We start from the raw sequence: 16,118 nt of genomic DNA, 5'->3' as shown, positions 1-16,118 counted from the left end.
ATGATTTATGCATTATTTTTTATATTTATTGTTAATATATATATATATATATATATATAAAAACAAGGTTATATTTATATGTATAAGACTTTTTGTAGTATTTTTTTAAAATTTAATTAACTATTGAAGTTGTCCAAATGAACAAATTCGAACTAAGTCAAATAGTTCGCAAACTTTAACCAAGCTGAACTCGAGCTAAAAAAGAACTTGTATCGAACTCGAATCAAATTTCGAGCTAAATGAATCCTTATCAAGTTGAACTCTGGTTCGACTCGTTTTCAATCCTAAGCATAACTAAATCAACAATGGTCCAATAATCATACCAAAAGGAAAAAATACTATGGTCCTATACCCAAATTAGGGAAAGAAAAGCACCTTTAAACTCTATTTTTTTTAATTATCATGAGGATTTATATGGATGAACTAAGTATTTGCCCTTATTAGTTCCTCATACAAAATGACAAAATGAAATGTTTTTGGTACATCAAGGGTATCTCCTCATCCTATAGGTAAGGAACTAATTTCTCAAAAAGTATCAGTATAAGAAATTGAACTTTTAACATTTTGGTTTATCTAGGAATCCAATAAGAATGTATAAATGTTTTCTTAGTTGACAAAAGGTGATTTGATTTGGTATTATTAAGTATTAACATTCTTCCATAATTCATACATGCATAGAAGTTAAAAATACAAGTGTGGTTGGTGATAATGCTAAGAGTGGAGTGATGGTGAGTATGGGAATCAATGCAGGAATCTCTAGCTGGATGGAGTGTGGGGGACAATCACTTTGTCTCATTCAATCTAATTATCCTTCACTCTTTTCCCTCTTCACCCTTATCCAATGTTTGATTGAATCAAACAATTTCAGACTCAGATTTGGGCTTGTAGTTTTCATATTTCATCTTGATGGCCCAACTCTACCTAACAGGCTTCTCAACAAGGTTTTGAGCAATGTTGTGAAATCCGATCCGGGCATCAAACCGGAAGAGGTCAAGTATAGGTTCTAACTAATTTAACCGGTTAGGCTGTCCGGTTGAACCGGACAACATTATAATATCATATATATATATATATTATATAATTAATTAAAATACGTGAATAACATACTTATCAATATCATGTTTTGCATAATGCAAGAAAAATTGTTGTGCACTGTGCAGTTACGTGTTTTACTGCATTGTGTTTTTTATTTTTTATTTCTTATAGCCGGCCGGTTTAACCAACCGGGTTATTCTGGTTTTACCCGGTCTAACAAGGTTGGACCAGTTTTCCCACGGCCCAAAATGGCTTGGAAAGGGTTCCCGATTTTCAAGATGTACGTGACCGACTATTTAAGCAGGTGACGGTTGGACCGGTCGGACCGTCCAATCCCAATAACCTGGTTTTGAGTACACCTTCATATAAGCTTTATGCATGGTTTTATATGGAAGTGTACAATTTTCTTCTTCTATATAATTTCATATTCATATGGAAACCTTGAGTATGAAATTTAAAAGTTGAGTTTTGGAAGAGAATATATACAAATTCATAAAATATACTTGTGAGCTCTTTTGAGATATTTTTTCTCTCTTATTTCCTCTTTAAAATCTTCCTTTTCTCTCTTCCCCTTTAAAATACAACTCGTCGCAAATAGATCCTTAATGTCTGTTTGTAAGTTGAGTTTTGTAGGGGAAGAAAGAGAAATGGAAGACTTTTAAGCCATAAAATACACTTGTGAGATGAAGCCTTTCATTTCCTTTCATTTCACTCCAAAACCCAATAGCAAATAAACCTTTTTAGAATACTAGAAACCCAATTTTTTACATAAAAAGATTACATATTTGCATTTCCATGAGTTGAAACTTCATTAAACCTCATATGTTCCTAAACCTAGAAATTAACCTAAAAAACATAATAAAATAATGTTGTCCCATAAAATATATGTCATATCCCTATTGCCACATCACATGATTGGTTAAGAAACATCATATATTAATTATTGGATACTTAAGTCAATTCATCAATCAAAATCAATGACACATGATTGTGACACTTTGAGGGCACACCTAATATTGTGTTCTCCACTCATCCAAAGTAACCAATAACATAATTTAAAGGTGGGAAATATGTGTTTATATTGTTCCCCACTTCTATTTTGAAAAGAATAATATTTTGGGTACAACAAGTCTTGATTTTTGTAGTGAATTCTGTGGGGGAAAATAAGTGTAAGATGAATAGAAAAGATAACTTTTTTCTCACTTCCAAAACTAAAACTTCGTTTGAGTTGAGTTTTGGAAGAAAATAAATGAAAAGGAAAAGCTTTTAATACACTTGTGAGATGGTTTTCAAGCCTTTTTTCGTTTTCTTTCCCTTCCAAAATTCAACTTGCAAACAGATCCCCGTAAATGACCATAAAATAGTGATGTTGCTAGTATCCAATGTAAAGTTGAAATCCAAAGGTAGTCATAGGATTGATCAAGTTATCAGTGCCATAGTAACAAGAAAAGCCTCATCACTACAAAGAACAATATTCTTGAGCAAGTCATTCAAGATAAATGGCATAGAAAAAAAACTACACATTTGAAAACATGAAATCTCTTTGCACTCACAAATTACAGGCTAATTTGTCAAACACAAGCAACCAACAATTGGTGTATAAAGCAATAATCTCTTATCCTGCACAGAAGAATGCCTTGGTAGTTCAGTTTACAAATATATATACTCTTAGCCAATTACATGATTGGCAAGCTTCAACTCTCTCCTATGCCAAACTACTACTTGAAGATTTCAACTCCATACAAGTCGAGTTAGCTATTTGCACCGAAAATCTTTGCCAAATGACTAAACTTTTCCGAGTTTAGGAGGCTGCCAAAAAAAATTACATAAGATACTTATAGTTTATACACAAACATCCATATAAGATACTTATAATAGCTGGTTGATAATATATATACCTTCTTAAGATTCATCTTTGATGAAGATCCTCTATCGATAGGTTTTAATATCTCGAAGGAGCACACGAGAGATTCATCAACACTCAACAATGCACCAGCATTATCAAACTCCCCGCCATAATTTGGAGCAGAAAATATCGTGACTAATCTCCGTTTAGCGAAAAACTCATATCCATCCTCTACAACCTATAAGACCAATTTGAAGTAGAATGAGACCTTAATCATGACAAGCTGGAAGAAGTAACACAAACAGCAAAGAAGATAAATGCCCGTAAATAGTTCGACAGAGAAGAGTAAAACTTATATAACTTATTCTAGGAGCTTTTCCGGTTAAAAAATTATGGTCTCAAGAGATTATGAGACAACATATTTTCTTCTCCGCCTTTTCTGGGTTCATAATGATTTTATCTCTAAGGAGGTTAGTAAATGTACAGAAGATAAAAACCTATCAGTGTAGTGGATCTTTTGAAGTTTTATCAAACAAATAAAAGATTTATAAAATCGGTACAAATATGCACTTCCAACATTTGCAACAAGTTCAATCTGCTCATATGAACTAAGGTTTACCTGATGACCTCTGCAAATGAGATCAAGATCATTTTTATCCAAAAACTCAGTGACTGCATCAGATCCAAAGTTACATGAAACTCCTCGGTCACTGTCCGCCCAGCCGTCAATGCTAGAATCAGGATCAGACCAAAGCAGATCACATAGGAGACCATTATCCGGAATTTCAGTAGGCCTTTGAATCTCCTTTATCTGATTCAAATTTTGTAATTCCGGAGAGAGACCCCCATGCATACAAAGTATTTTGCCATCGATGAGTGCAGCTACCGGCAAACAGTTAAAGCAGTCAGTGAATATCTTCCATAGCCTAACATTGAACCTCCTTTTACATTCATCATAAAAACCATAAATCCGGTTTATCTTTGCGTCTTCATGGTTTCCTCTCAAGAGATGAATTTTGTCCGGATATCTTATTTTGTAGGCCAAAAGCAAACATATAGTCTCCAAACTTTGCTTCCCTCTGTCGACATAATCCCCCAAGAACAAGTAGTTTGCTGCAGGAGGGTAGCCTCCATATTCAAATACCCTCAGTAAGTCTTGGTACTGACCATGTATATCACCTGCAAAATTACGTCAACATTAGAGACAAACAAACAAGGCAAGAGAGCTGCAAAATCGAATGCAAATTAAATCACTTGGTTCCTATAAATAAACCACAACATATTGTATATATATATATATATATATATATATATATTATAAACTAATTTTTATGTTTATTATGATTTATGCATTATTTTTTATATTTATTGTTAATATATATATATATATATATATATAAAAACAAGGTTATATTTATATGTATAAGACTTTTTGTAGTATTTTTTTAAAATTTAATTAACTATTGAAGTTGTCCAAATGAACAAATTCGAACTAAGTCAAATAGTTCGCAAACTTTAACCAAGCTGAACTCGAGCTAAAAAAGAACTTGTATCGAACTCGAATCAAATTTCGAGCTAAATGAATCCTTATCAAGTTGAACTCTGGTTCGACTCGTTTTCAATCCTAAGCATAACTAAATCAACAATGGTCCAATAATCATACCAAAAGGAAAAAATACTATGGTCCTATACCCAAATTAGGGAAAGAAAAGCACCTTTAAACTCTATTTTTTTTAATTATCATGAGGATTTATATGGATGAACTAAGTATTTGCCCTTATTAGTTCCTCATACAAAATGACAAAATGAAATGTTTTTGGTACATCAAGGGTATCTCCTCATCCTATAGGTAAGGAACTAATTTCTCAAAAAGTATCAGTATAAGAAATTGAACTTTTAACATTTTGGTTTATCTAGGAATCCAATAAGAATGTATAAATGTTTTCTTAGTTGACAAAAGGTGATTTGATTTGGTATTATTAAGTATTAACATTCTTCCATAATTCATACATGCATAGAAGTTAAAAATACAAGTGTGGTTGGTGATAATGCTAAGAGTGGAGTGATGGTGAGTATGGGAATCAATGCAGGAATCTCTAGCTGGATGGAGTGTGGGGGACAATCACTTTGTCTCATTCAATCTAATTATCCTTCACTCTTTTCCCTCTTCACCCTTATCCAATGTTTGATTGAATCAAACAATTTCAGACTCAGATTTGGGCTTGTAGTTTTCATATTTCATCTTGATGGCCCAACTCTACCTAACAGGCTTCTCAACAAGGTTTTGAGCAATGTTGTGAAATCCGATCCGGGCATCAAACCGGAAGAGGTCAAGTATAGGTTCTAACTAATTTAACCGGTTAGGCTGTCCGGTTGAACCGGACAACATTATAATATCATATATATATATATATTATATAATTAATTAAAATACGTGAATAACATACTTATCAATATCATGTTTTGCATAATGCAAGAAAAATTGTTGTGCACTGTGCAGTTACGTGTTTTACTGCATTGTGTTTTTTATTTTTTATTTCTTATAGCCGGCCGGTTTAACCAACCGGGTTATTCTGGTTTTACCCGGTCTAACAAGGTTGGACCAGTTTTCCCACGGCCCAAAATGGCTTGGAAAGGGTTCCCGATTTTCAAGATGTACGTGACCGACTATTTAAGCAGGTGACGGTTGGACCGGTCGGACCGTCCAATCCCAATAACCTGGTTTTGAGTACACCTTCATATAAGCTTTATGCATGGTTTTATATGGAAGTGTACAATTTTCTTCTTCTATATAATTTCATATTCATATGGAAACCTTGAGTATGAAATTTAAAAGTTGAGTTTTGGAAGAGAATATATACAAATTCATAAAATATACTTGTGAGCTCTTTTGAGATATTTTTTCTCTCTTATTTCCTCTTTAAAATCTTCCTTTTCTCTCTTCCCCTTTAAAATACAACTCGTCGCAAATAGATCCTTAATGTCTGTTTGTAAGTTGAGTTTTGTAGGGGAAGAAAGAGAAATGGAAGACTTTTAAGCCATAAAATACACTTGTGAGATGAAGCCTTTCATTTCCTTTCATTTCACTCCAAAACCCAATAGCAAATAAACCTTTTTAGAATACTAGAAACCCAATTTTTTACATAAAAAGATTACATATTTGCATTTCCATGAGTTGAAACTTCATTAAACCTCATATGTTCCTAAACCTAGAAATTAACCTAAAAAACATAATAAAATAATGTTGTCCCATAAAATATATGTCATATCCCTATTGCCACATCACATGATTGGTTAAGAAACATCATATATTAATTATTGGATACTTAAGTCAATTCATCAATCAAAATCAATGACACATGATTGTGACACTTTGAGGGCACACCTAATATTGTGTTCTCCACTCATCCAAAGTAACCAATAACATAATTTAAAGGTGGGAAATATGTGTTTATATTGTTCCCCACTTCTATTTTGAAAAGAATAATATTTTGGGTACAACAAGTCTTGATTTTTGTAGTGAATTCTGTGGGGGAAAATAAGTGTAAGATGAATAGAAAAGATAACTTTTTTCTCACTTCCAAAACTAAAACTTCGTTTGAGTTGAGTTTTGGAAGAAAATAAATGAAAAGGAAAAGCTTTTAATACACTTGTGAGATGGTTTTCAAGCCTTTTTTCGTTTTCTTTCCCTTCCAAAATTCAACTTGCAAACAGATCCCCGTAAATGACCATAAAATAGTGATGTTGCTAGTATCCAATGTAAAGTTGAAATCCAAAGGTAGTCATAGGATTGATCAAGTTATCAGTGCCATAGTAACAAGAAAAGCCTCATCACTACAAAGAACAATATTCTTGAGCAAGTCATTCAAGATAAATGGCATAGAAAAAAAACTACACATTTGAAAACATGAAATCTCTTTGCACTCACAAATTACAGGCTAATTTGTCAAACACAAGCAACCAACAATTGGTGTATAAAGCAATAATCTCTTATCCTGCACAGAAGAATGCCTTGGTAGTTCAGTTTACAAATATATATACTCTTAGCCAATTACATGATTGGCAAGCTTCAACTCTCTCCTATGCCAAACTACTACTTGAAGATTTCAACTCCATACAAGTCGAGTTAGCTATTTGCACCGAAAATCTTTGCCAAATGACTAAACTTTTCCGAGTTTAGGAGGCTGCCAAAAAAAATTACATAAGATACTTATAGTTTATACACAAACATCCATATAAGATACTTATAATAGCTGGTTGATAATATATATACCTTCTTAAGATTCATCTTTGATGAAGATCCTCTATCGATAGGTTTTAATATCTCGAAGGAGCACACGAGAGATTCATCAACACTCAACAATGCACCAGCATTATCAAACTCCCCGCCATAATTTGGAGCAGAAAATATCGTGACTAATCTCCGTTTAGCGAAAAACTCATATCCATCCTCTACAACCTATAAGACCAATTTGAAGTAGAATGAGACCTTAATCATGACAAGCTGGAAGAAGTAACACAAACAGCAAAGAAGATAAATGCCCGTAAATAGTTCGACAGAGAAGAGTAAAACTTATATAACTTATTCTAGGAGCTTTTCCGGTTAAAAAATTATGGTCTCAAGAGATTATGAGACAACATATTTTCTTCTCCGCCTTTTCTGGGTTCATAATGATTTTATCTCTAAGGAGGTTAGTAAATGTACAGAAGATAAAAACCTATCAGTGTAGTGGATCTTTTGAAGTTTTATCAAACAAATAAAAGATTTATAAAATCGGTACAAATATGCACTTCCAACATTTGCAACAAGTTCAATCTGCTCATATGAACTAAGGTTTACCTGATGACCTCTGCAAATGAGATCAAGATCATTTTTATCCAAAAACTCAGTGACTGCATCAGATCCAAAGTTACATGAAACTCCTCGGTCACTGTCCGCCCAGCCGTCAATGCTAGAATCAGGATCAGACCAAAGCAGATCACATAGGAGACCATTATCCGGAATTTCAGTAGGCCTTTGAATCTCCTTTATCTGATTCAAATTTTGTAATTCCGGAGAGAGACCCCCATGCATACAAAGTATTTTGCCATCGATGAGTGCAGCTACCGGCAAACAGTTAAAGCAGTCAGTGAATATCTTCCATAGCCTAACATTGAACCTCCTTTTACATTCATCATAAAAACCATAAATCCGGTTTATCTTTGCGTCTTCATGGTTTCCTCTCAAGAGATGAATTTTGTCCGGATATCTTATTTTGTAGGCCAAAAGCAAACATATAGTCTCCAAACTTTGCTTCCCTCTGTCGACATAATCCCCCAAGAACAAGTAGTTTGCTGCAGGAGGGTAGCCTCCATATTCAAATACCCTCAGTAAGTCTTGGTACTGACCATGTATATCACCTGCAAAATTACGTCAACATTAGAGACAAACAAACAAGGCAAGAGAGCTGCAAAATCGAATGCAAATTAAATCACTTGGTTCCTATAAATAAACCACAACATATTGCAGAATGCAGATAATGGAAAGAATGCATTCGGAAGAAAATGCATCCAATTTTAATGAATTTAAACTACAATTGCATGAACCAATTACTCTATAGGCCATGCTGTTTAGTAAACACGTCCCTTTCTTTCTACCTATCTTCATTTAATATTTTTTATTGAATAAACAAAATATATAGCATGATTTTATTGTGCTTTTTTGTTGTCTAAGATCTCCAAATAATCCAAACCGAGCTAGGAGGAACAATCTAAAGGGGGGAAGTTCGCCGATTTATATTTTTCCATGCACAATATTCGAGCATGTGACCTTATTTACGAAAAAACAAGCTCCATGTCCCTCAAACAAACATACATGGTCATGTTATTATCTTCTAAAAGCATAAGTTTCAGTTTAACAAACATTCTAAACAATCTTTCCTTCACCTTGTATATTAAAACAAACACCTTTTATTTATTTGATTTTTTAAATAACAATCGTAATCCTATGAACTAAGATTATTGGCTCGCGATCATATACATCACGAGTTCAAATCATGGAATCAGAAAATAAAAAATTAGTTACATCTAACCCCACCCCATCTTATAATTGAAAATCCTATGAGCTAAGATTATTGGCTTGCGACCACATACGTCACAAGTTCAAATCCTGGAATAAGAAAATTGAAAATTATTCACATCTAGCCACACCCCATCTTATAATTGAAAATCCTATGAGCTAGGATTATTGGCTTGTGAAAATCCTGGAATAAGAAAATCGAAAATTACTTACATCTAACCACACCCCATCTTATAATTGAAAATTCTATGAGCTATGAATTATTGGCTTGCGAACGTCACGAGTTCAAATCCTGGAATCTGACAATCGAAAATTACTTAAATCGAAAGCCACCCCATCTTATAATAGAAATCATATAGCAACAATTACAAATCAAAACACAAACTTGTTACATATAATCATAGATTTGATAAAAAATGAAACACCAAAATGAAAATAAAAAATAAGAAAAAAGGGTAGCTAACCACAAACGCGAATAGGAGCAGAGAGATCAAGAAGAATAGGATTGGAGAGGAAGATTTGTCTAGCATTGACACAAAGTTGACGAATTTCAGACTCAGATAATTGAACCTGTTTAGCTCCTTTACCTTCCAATAATCTTCTTATCACATCATCTAATACATTATTATCCATCATTCCCTCCATTGTCATCATCATCATCTCTCTCTTTCTCTCTCTCTCTCTTCAAATTGATAATAACCAAAGAAGAAGAAGAAGAAGAAGAAGAGAGAGAATAACAGAAACAGACAAAGGTTAAGGATTCTGAGGAGAGAAGGTACTAAAATGAATATGGGTCATGAGTTTTCGGATTAAAATGGTTTTTTTTTGTTTGGTTGCTTTTTTCTCTCGTTATATTTATTTTATGGTAAAAAACTTTATGTTTTTCCTTTTTTAATTACTTTTAAAATTTAAACTCATTGATTTTCCTATACAAATATAATGTTAAATAAATACATACATACATTTTATTTTAATCTTAAATGTCAAATTACCCTTATTACTTTTATATAATATTATTATTATATTGTCCCTTTTAACTATGCAATTCATTTATTATCTTCTCAATATATTTAGAGGATAGCCTTGCTAATTAAAATATATTGTAAAAACACTTTAAGATAAAAAAATTAAAATATATTGTTATGTTGTTACTCTTGTTAAATGATTTGGTATTAGTTTCTTTGTGGGTCGATTATAATTTAATATTATATTTATGAAACGATCATTTTTACTAGAAGATAGTTTAAGATATAATTATGAGGAAAAATAATTTATGATAATTACTCATTAAAGAATATAAAATTATGACTTTTTTTATGTTTTTCTCTTGTTTTATTAAATTCAAAGGTTGAAATCTGATTACCAACAAAACATTGGTCCAATAATATAAGGTTTCGTTAGATCTTAATATACGTAAAATGTTAATAATTCGACTCCTGAAAATAATATTTGTTAGGAATAATAATGGTGCACTCTGAAATAATTTTTTTTGCACATAGAGTTGATAATATCTTTGGTAGTACCCAAGAAAGTCTTATAATTTTTTATGTTTTTCTTTTATTTTATTGAAGTGAAAGGTAGAAATCAGATTTTTCTTTATTGTGGAAATGTTCTAATCTAGATAATATAGTTGCCAAATAGAGTCACTGTTTATTCGGTTCATAGTTGAAACCTTCAAAGCTTAGGAACTAAATGGCGCGTATTATTCTCCACGTGGCAATTAAGGGTTGGTTGTATCACTTTTGGTCAAATTCTTGCAACAGTGTCGTTTTGCTTGCCCCACATGACTGCCCACCCACCAAAATGTTTATGAGGAAAAAAAATATGTATTATAGTGTATAAGTTTTATACATTATTATTATATCATTTATTAAATATTCGAAAAAAAAAATATAAATAATAATATATTATGATATATTGATTATATATAAATATTTATAATACATAAATATTACACATTTTTAATAACATACATAGTTCATTACCTCAAATATTTTATGATTATAAGTAGTACGGTGGACTGCACTTAGTTCATTTGCATGATTATGTGTGGTGCTTTATTTTTAGAAATAGTAAAGTTTCATAGTGATAAAGGGTAGATCACACAACTCTAAAAGTATATTCATATATTATTTATCTATGAGTTGTTACGTCAATAATGATATTTCAACTTATAAGGGATGCTACATCAATAAACATTCCCTTCATTAGCAAAAATGTGATGGAATTTGATGAATATCGGCAATAAATTGTGGTGTATTGTATTGAGAGAAAAATACTTGGGAAAAAAGTATTTGCATCTTGCTCCACCCAAAGAAGTAGTATCATATATTTGGAGAGGTCTTTGAGAATCTTAAGTTGGATTTCACCTTTCACATAGAAAATGGGGAGCAATCTTTATGGTATGATATATGGACTAAATTGGGGAGGCTTTGTTCATATATCACACAATCACCTCCAAGTGATGGATATCTGGATGGTAGACCATTGTAACTTCAATATGCAATTTACTATGGTTTCGTCGGAGGTGACATAATTTATTTGTGAGAATTACTCGCCTGGATCTCATACTGTTTCTGATGGCTAGATTTGAGATAGTCATGTTATAAGTTCTTATGCAACAAGGTCTCCCTACTAGTGGCTAATGATGTATGAGTGCAAGATGCAATCATGGCTGATGTTTGGAGGATACTTTGGAGATTGAGGGTTCCCAAATAGGTTAATTTTATGTGTTAGCTTGGTCTTCATGAGGCCCTACCTTCTAGTGTTCTTCGTTTTAAAAGACATTTGGATATGAGCCAGTTTGCACCAAGTGTCATGCAAGTGTTAAGGATCTCATGCATATTTTTTGGGATTGTCAGCACACCTCCTCTTTGTGGGTCCATCTTGAGTTCATGCCGACTAACTTCTAGGTGTCTCATACCTTTCAAGGTTGGCTGATGGAGAATTATAATTCTCGTCATGGTCTTCTATTTTTGGCTGGTCTTTGGTGAATGTGGAGATAGAGGAATAACTCTACCATGGGAGATATTCATTGGATGTTACTTTGGTGGCTCGGAATACATATAATGACTATTGGGAGTGGCGCAACTTTGGGAATTTTATGACTTTGGAGGTTATCTCCCCATGACCTGATAGAGCTATCCAAAGTCTGGTCAAGTCAAACTAAATATTGATGGTAGCTATATCAGAAATTCTTGTACAATGGGAGGAGTGGTGTTTTTAGAGATAATGAAGACAATTGGATGTCAACATTTTTAGCTAACTTTGGTAAGGGATCCTCTATCCATTCGTATTTCTTGCATTCTAGCAATACTCAACAAGGTTCAATATTGGTTACAGCGGGACTGGGTCATGATGACAAATTTTGTCATCAAAGAGACTAATATTGTGGCGGATTTCATGGCTAAACTTGGTTCACACTCGTTTAAGGAGCTTAAGATCTTGAGTTCATTTCAAGGTGGTTGTCAATTTTATATTCAGTTAAATCTCTCCTTATTATCTTAGTTCTTATTTCTTGTCATTTCCAATGTATAAAAAAAACTCATAATTTTATTGACCATAACTCATCTCATAAAATAGTCAATTTAAACAAAATTTAAATTATTTTTTTATAAAAAAATCTTGTTAATTATCTAAATAACATATAAATTTTTAGTAAACAAATACCAAATTACATAAATTGCTAGAAATTATTTTAATGTTTTTAAATTTGTGGGTATCCGTAGATCCGATGGGTAGCCAATGACTTGTGGGTAGCAGACGCAATGTGTATTAGCATGGTCTGGGACGGGTACGAGTAATGCATTACCCGGACCCAACCAGACCCATTGTCATCTCTAACCCAGACAACCTTTGAACCTAAACCCAACCCTAGACTCAATTAAATATAATGCATACCTTTGTCGATATAGTCTTCTAAACATTATTTATTGTTATGGATATGTATTATGTAATTTAACATATGAAATAATATTTGTATAAATATTGTTAATCATGTACATATGATGAAAAAATAGAGAATTAATGATGTTTTTGACCAAATAGATGTCATTAATATGTACATAATTGAGTCGAGACATATACAAACATGATGAATGAGTAATCATGGGACAGGTCCTAGCCGGGTCATACGTGTTTCATACCCGATCCTAAATATTGACCGAGTCTAATTTTAAACTCAAATCCGACCATAAACCTAATTCGAGCCTAATGATTATTGAACTAAGTCGAGTGAGTGGATAATGTCGAGTCGCGCTCATCCCGGAAAAAAAATCTGCATCCGAGGATTGCACAAAAGCCTGATGAATGTTCTGGATTGGAATAACATTATATTTAATGATCAAGCCCAAAAAACGTGCAAAATGACAAATACATAACACATTATTTGGGCTCTACAAAATCACCGGGCTTAGGGTTACACGAGGCCCAAACCCGCATGCAATACTAAGAAGCAGAGAAACCCTAACTTAGCTTCGTAACTCTCTCTATATATGAGCAATGACAGTAACAACAGCAGCATAAAGAAGAAGCTTTTACAAACCCAAAGTTTCAATGGTACTATTTCTTCATGTTAATCACATTCTCTGTTTTTTTCTCAATCTTTTTAAGCCTTCATTTTAATTACCCATTTATATTTTGATATTGTGCTTAGAGGGTATAGAACCTTACCTAAGTCTAGTGTTATTTATCTAAAATTCTTACTGATATAATATAATTTGAAATGATTTTTATTTTGTTACATTTACTGTTATGTTCTGTTGTGTTTTTTTTGTTCCTACGATGATGATAATGTGATCCCAGCTCATTATGAGATCTTATACATTTGTTGTACTAGATCAGGGAATAGAATTTTTCCACATTTATCTGAGTCTAAAATATATATATTTTTAATTTTTTCCACATTTTTTAACATACATTAAATTAAATTTTTGGTTCAATTTTCATTTTTGATTTTGGATAGTTTTTTATATCAATGAGGATATTTTATTGGATCCAAACTCTTACACCTTCTGTTGAATTTTGAATGTGTAAGAGTGTAGATTATTCTACATTTGTTTTAGCTTTAAAATGTTAAATTTATGATTTTTGGGCTTGTAATTCAATTTATCAATTTTCATGAAGTCCCAAACTTCATTATGTTGCTGAATATATTGAACGTCTCTTATTTTGCATGACTTTTGTGTTTATGCGAAAGTGTAAATTCAACTATATTGAGATTTTTGTTTCATGTAGTTGTTTAGTGCAATATTGAATGCACTCATTTTTCACAATTGGCAATGATGATTTATGTGATCCCAGCTCTTTGAGGCCTTCTACATTTGTTGTAAAAGGTCTGGGAAAATAACTTGTTCCACATTTTTTCTGAGCCTTTAATCTCTCTCCTCTCTATTTTATCGGGTAAGGATATGTTGTTCTAAAGCATGTCTTGTATCTATCGGTATGTTGGTTTTATTGTAATTGGTTCCGGATAGATTTTGGGACATGTGTTAAGATAGAAGATCCTTGCCCTATTTTTTTTATTATTGAATTGGTATGATTATTTATTCCAAAGGTGAAGGTGAATGGGTTCCCAATGATGCTGGTTTATTACCATGCTAATGCTGATAACATGATTAATACTATTATTATACTGAGGGAACCATTTCCATATTTCATTTTTTTGTATCAAATTTGAATTGCTCAAGTTTTTGCTCAAAGCTTTTTAAATTATCAAATTAGAATTGCAGAGGAAGGAGTAAGAGCATTGTGTTAAATGAAGATAAATATAATTAAGTTAAATAAAATGTTATATTGTGAAATACTTTTCAATAGTATGAGTCATTATCTTTGTTATACTAGTTTTTTCTTGGTTGACCGTATGCACTTTACCATACACAAAGAAGTTCGGGAATAAGAAAATTGACTAAGAATATTCATATGGAGAAAGTGTTCATCGGAAGTGTTTATTCGATGTATTTTGTAATAAATTAAAAAAAAGAAAGATATGTCGATTCTTATATTATTCGACATGTTTTCATATAAATCTTATTTTTTAATTTAATTTACTCATTATCCTTCTTGATTAAAATACCATAATTATTTCTCATGCATTAGTAGGAGTGGCAATACGGGCCAGCTTGGCCTGTCCCGACCCACCTTTGGCTTGTCAGAACATGGGCTGGCCCATCCTGGCCCTCACTGTAAAAAATGGCTCAAAATGCCAATACGGCCCATATTTGGGAGGTCGGGTGGCTGACGCGTTTTGTTTTTTTAAAACACACATTAAAACTTTTAGACAAAAATAAATAATTCAAATAATTCATAAATGTCTTTTAACAAAAAATCACAAACAAAAGATGCAATCTCATGATAATTAATTCACTACACTTTTATCTGATAATGAGTACAATAATTGGATAAGAGTTAAGATAATATGTAAGTACATAATGAGACAATATGTAAGTACATAATGAGATAATATGTAAGTACATAATGAGATAATATGTAACTTACATAATGAGATAATATGATAATATGTAACTACATAATGAGATATGTTTAAACATCCAAACATTAAAATTGTAAAAGTTTAATCTTAATTGTAAAAAGTGACATGATAGACAAATGAATTTTAATCTTGATGTTGGCCCACTGCGCTAAAACCCTCAGTCCGACCTGTTAAAAACACCTATCTGAACGGGCTGGCCCGTCAGGCCAAGCCCATTTTACTATCTATAGTGGTTAGTATAATACATGAATATAGATCAGGGTAATTTATATATTTTTAAAATAAAGATATAATTTGTATAATTTTACTGAAACTCGTTGATATTAATGTAATTCTTTTAAATATATCAATCAACTAAAAGTTTAATGACTGAGATTTTGATTAAATATATAAATATGTATTTTATTGGGAGTCTTAAATTTTCAATCACTATTTCTGGGGTGGAGCTATTGTAAATTTATAGTTACTTACTGTCCTGTCAAATTCACGACCCATATGAAATGATGATAATCCTATTTTATATTAATCTTAACAGAAAAACATAAATATGTATAGACTGACAGTGTAAGTGTTTTTTACACTGTTATTCAGCGTTCATTTTCCATCATAATTAACTCTTCATAAAAAAGTAATCGAAATGAATGGTGAATGTTACACTGACTGTTGACTGTGTATACATTTACACTGTT

General features: G+C 32.2%; 2 protein-coding genes across 2 annotated transcripts; both read right to left on the bottom strand.

The window, feature by feature from the left end:
* Window positions 2,451–4,073, bottom strand: LOC109329385 (serine/threonine-protein phosphatase PP1-like; the record flags this gene model as incomplete). Its single annotated transcript, XM_019563051.1, has 3 exons — window positions 2,451–2,844; window positions 2,934–3,119; window positions 3,501–4,073. Coding segments are annotated over 3 exons (783 nt in total), but the record flags the coding sequence as incomplete, so codon positions are not given.
* On the bottom strand, window positions 6,672–9,752 carry LOC109329624 (serine/threonine-protein phosphatase PP1-like). Its single transcript, XM_019563323.1, has 4 exons — window positions 9,404–9,752; window positions 7,722–8,281; window positions 7,155–7,340; window positions 6,672–7,065 (listed from the first exon to the last, which is right to left on the bottom strand). Exons 1-4 carry the CDS (start codon window positions 9,597–9,599, stop codon window positions 7,042–7,044), a joined length of 966 nt encoding a protein of 321 aa, XP_019418868.1. The 5' UTR covers window positions 9,600–9,752; the 3' UTR covers window positions 6,672–7,041.

The sequence above is a fragment of the Lupinus angustifolius genome, chromosome LG16 (genome assembly GCF_001865875.1).
Source record: "Lupinus angustifolius cultivar Tanjil chromosome LG16, LupAngTanjil_v1.0, whole genome shotgun sequence".
NCBI classification, from domain to species: domain Eukaryota; kingdom Viridiplantae; phylum Streptophyta; class Magnoliopsida; order Fabales; family Fabaceae; genus Lupinus; species Lupinus angustifolius.
Note: the sequence above shows the minus strand (reverse complement) of the source record. Positions and strands in the feature narration are given on the sequence as shown.

Coding starts and splice junctions, on each gene's coding strand:
- LOC109329624 (XM_019563323.1), bottom strand. CDS start 9,599: ATGATGATGATGACAATGGAGGGAATGATGGATAATAATGTATTAGAT. Junction 7,341..7,721: donor TCATTTGCAGAGGTCATCAG/GTAAACCTTAGT, acceptor TTGGTCTTATAG/GTTGTAGAGGATGGATATGA. Junction 7,066..7,154: donor CAAAGATGAATCTTAAGAAG/GTATATATATTA, acceptor TTTTTTTGGCAG/CCTCCTAAACTCGGAAAAGT.